Source organism: Alligator sinensis, unplaced genomic scaffold, assembly GCF_000455745.1.
Source record: "Alligator sinensis unplaced genomic scaffold, ASM45574v1 scaffold1354_1, whole genome shotgun sequence".
Classification (NCBI taxonomy): Eukaryota; Metazoa; Chordata; order Crocodylia; family Alligatoridae; genus Alligator; species Alligator sinensis.
Genome location: NW_005842344.1, coordinates 854,274 through 856,909, shown reverse-complemented (window position 1 = coordinate 856,909; position 2,636 = coordinate 854,274). Strand labels below are relative to the sequence as shown.

The window sequence follows — 2,636 nt, the reverse complement described above, 5'->3', positions numbered from 1 at the left end:
TCCTTAGTCTCTCCTCGTAGGGCTTTGTCTGCAGGCCCTTAACCATACGAGTGGCCCTTCTCTGGGCCCTCTCCAGGTTATCCGCATCCCTCTTGAAGTGCGGCGCCCAGAATTGCACGCAGTACTCCAACTGCGGTCTGACCAGCGCCCGATAGAGGGGAAGTATCACCTCCTTGGACCTGTTCGTCATGTATCTGCTGATGCACGATAAAGTGCCATTAGCTTTTCTGATGGCTTCGTCACACTGCCGACTCATGTTCATCTTGGAGTCCACTAGGACTCCAGGATCCCTTTCCGCTTCTGTGCTACCGAGCAGGTCATGTCCTAGGCGGTAGGTGTGCGGGACATTTTTCCTCCCTGGGTGCAGCACAGAGCACAGAGCTCTGAGATGCCTGGAAACTGGGGGGAGAGCTGATAGCACAGGGCACCCAAGCTGGCTCTGCTCACTGTTGGCCTGAGGCTGTACCTGGGCCAGGGGCCTGACATGGTCCCATTGCTTCTGCACCCAGAGCTGGCATGTGAAGAGTGAACTGGGCAGCCTCCGTGTATGCGGCCTGGCACCCGAGAGGTTAAGCCAGCGTGAGAGGAGCGCTCACAGCGCCTTTCCCCTTTCTTCCTCTGCTCACAGGACGCAGGTTGTGGCCTGGGCCAGCCACAGCTCTGCTGTGCGCTCAGATCTGCCTCCAGGCTTTGCCTGTGTTGGGGTTTTCAAGCCTTAGAGATGTAGGTCACCCACTGGGCTGCTGCCAGTTGAAAGGTGATGAGCCCTCAGGGCCAGCGAGACATGTGCTAGTGCATAAGTGTGCACAAGAGACTGTGTTTGTGTGCTGTGGGGGTGCAAGGGAGAAGGTGGGTAGGAGGGAGAGTGCTCTCGTGCTTGGGAAGAGGTGTGCAGCATCTTATGCGTGCACGCATCTGTGTGCATGTGTGTGGGCGTGCTCACGCTGGCTTGAGAGACAAGAACAAGTGGACTTTCTGCTTCTTGCTGACACTGTTTCAATCCTCAGAGTCCCGCTGAGGTCTCAGCCCCAAGAGGAAGCTCATGTGGTTGAAGGTGCTGCCGTGCCTGGCAGGGCCTCCACACCCCAGTGACTCATCCCGGTGCTCCTGGCTGGGACGCCTCCACTCCAGTGCCCAGCGCCTTCCCGGCAGCGAGGCTGAAGCCACGTGGCAGCTAAAGCCACAAGCAGTGCCAGGGCCCCTGACAGCAGGCTGCCTTTGCAGGGGGGAGGCTCATGTGTAGCCCTGACCTCTGCCCTCGTCCCACGGAAATGGCAGCCTCGTACCTCACAGGAGACAGGTGCGAGGAATCGGGTCCCTCCCCAGCCCAGCCCAGCGCAGGAGGAAGGCTTGGTGTTACAGCGCCGGTGGGTGTCACTGGGGCACTCTGAATGAGATGTCTCTGGGGTCCGGCCACAGCCTGGTATTTAGGGCATGGGCCGCTGTGGTTACAGCCCCTTCCTGCCACCAACAAACGGGGCAGCGGGAGTTAGAGCGCCAGAGGCGCCGGGGAGTTTCTGCGAAGGGGTTGCATGGAGCTGAGTCACCGCACTCAGAATGAGAGAAACAGGGACATCTAATCATCACTCCGGGAAATGCAGCTCACCTGACCGGTCCTGCGGCCACCCGGGCTCACGCTGCGGCGTAGGAGACCTGTCAGTCCGGAGGGAGCCAGCTTCAGTGGCTCCGGTTTGGGAATTTGGGCACAGAACCAGGCCTGGGAGACTCAGGCCAGCCGATGTCCGTGGCCCAGCGCAGGAGACTGCCCCAGAGGAGCTGCCCCGTGCTCTGGGCGAGCCGCACTCCAGTGGCTCCCGTGGCAGGGGAACCACAGGGACGGGAACTTGCCAGCCCTGCTCGGAGCCCTGCCGCCCTCTCCGCTGGCGCTGCTCCTGCTCCCAGACGCCCAGAGCCAGGTGCCGTCTGGTGCCGGTTCGTTAGACCGACCTCATCCCTGGAAAGCCCCTTTTGTGGCCCTGGCCAAGGCGTGTGGGCTCGTGGGAAGGGAAGCCCTTGCTATCGCCTGGGCATCGCTGCCGCAGAAACACTCACCTCTCAGGGGAAGTACGGCCACCAACAGCAGCAGGTGCCACAGCATCGTATTTCCAACAGTTCCCATGCGAGGGGCTGGGGAACGGCTTGGTGGGTTCACTGCTCAGCTCGCCCCTCTTCAGGGTCCCTCCAGACGCGGGATCCTCCCCAAGTCTCAGGCAGCTTCTGGGCTCGAAGCACAAGTGACAGCTCGCTGGCACTCGTGCGTATGATTGGGGGCGGCCGGGGCTCCCCCACGGTGCGGCGGAGGGGCCGATGACAGATAAGGAGGTGATGGCGTGTACTGGCTCTGACCAAAAGCAAAAGAGAAAGCAGCAGAGCCAGACCTGCTGGCGTGTGCACATGTCTGTGCGGGACATGCAGGCAAGTGTCGCCCCAGCCACAAGCTGGCCCCACGGGACTGGCAGGAAGGGGCCGCCCCAGCCACAAGCTTGCCACAGGCAGTTGCAGGGCAGGAAAACAAGGTAAGCAGAAGCGTCTCCTGGGGCTGGGGCAGGGGCTGCGGCAGGGGGAGGGGGCGGGGGGGGGGGCGGGGGGCTGCGGCAGGGGCTGGCTGCTCCCGCGATTCAGTCCAGTGGGAGTCG

The 2,636-nt window shown here is 62.2% G+C and overlaps 1 protein-coding gene across 1 annotated transcript in view; it reads right to left on the bottom strand.

The window, feature by feature from the left end:
- Positions 1-2,429, bottom strand: part of IL12RB1 (interleukin 12 receptor subunit beta 1) — a 17,219-nt gene extending 14,790 nt beyond the window's left edge. Inside the window, exons 1-2 of the mRNA XM_025210329.1 lie at positions 2,053-2,429; positions 1,607-1,653 (exon numbers count right to left, since the gene is read on the bottom strand). Of these exons, the coding sequence (XP_025066114.1) occupies positions 1,607-1,653; positions 2,053-2,411 (406 nt within the window). The 5' untranslated portion in view covers positions 2,412-2,429. The remainder of the gene's footprint in view (positions 1-1,606; positions 1,654-2,052) is intronic.
- Positions 2,430-2,636: the final 207 nt, after the last annotated feature.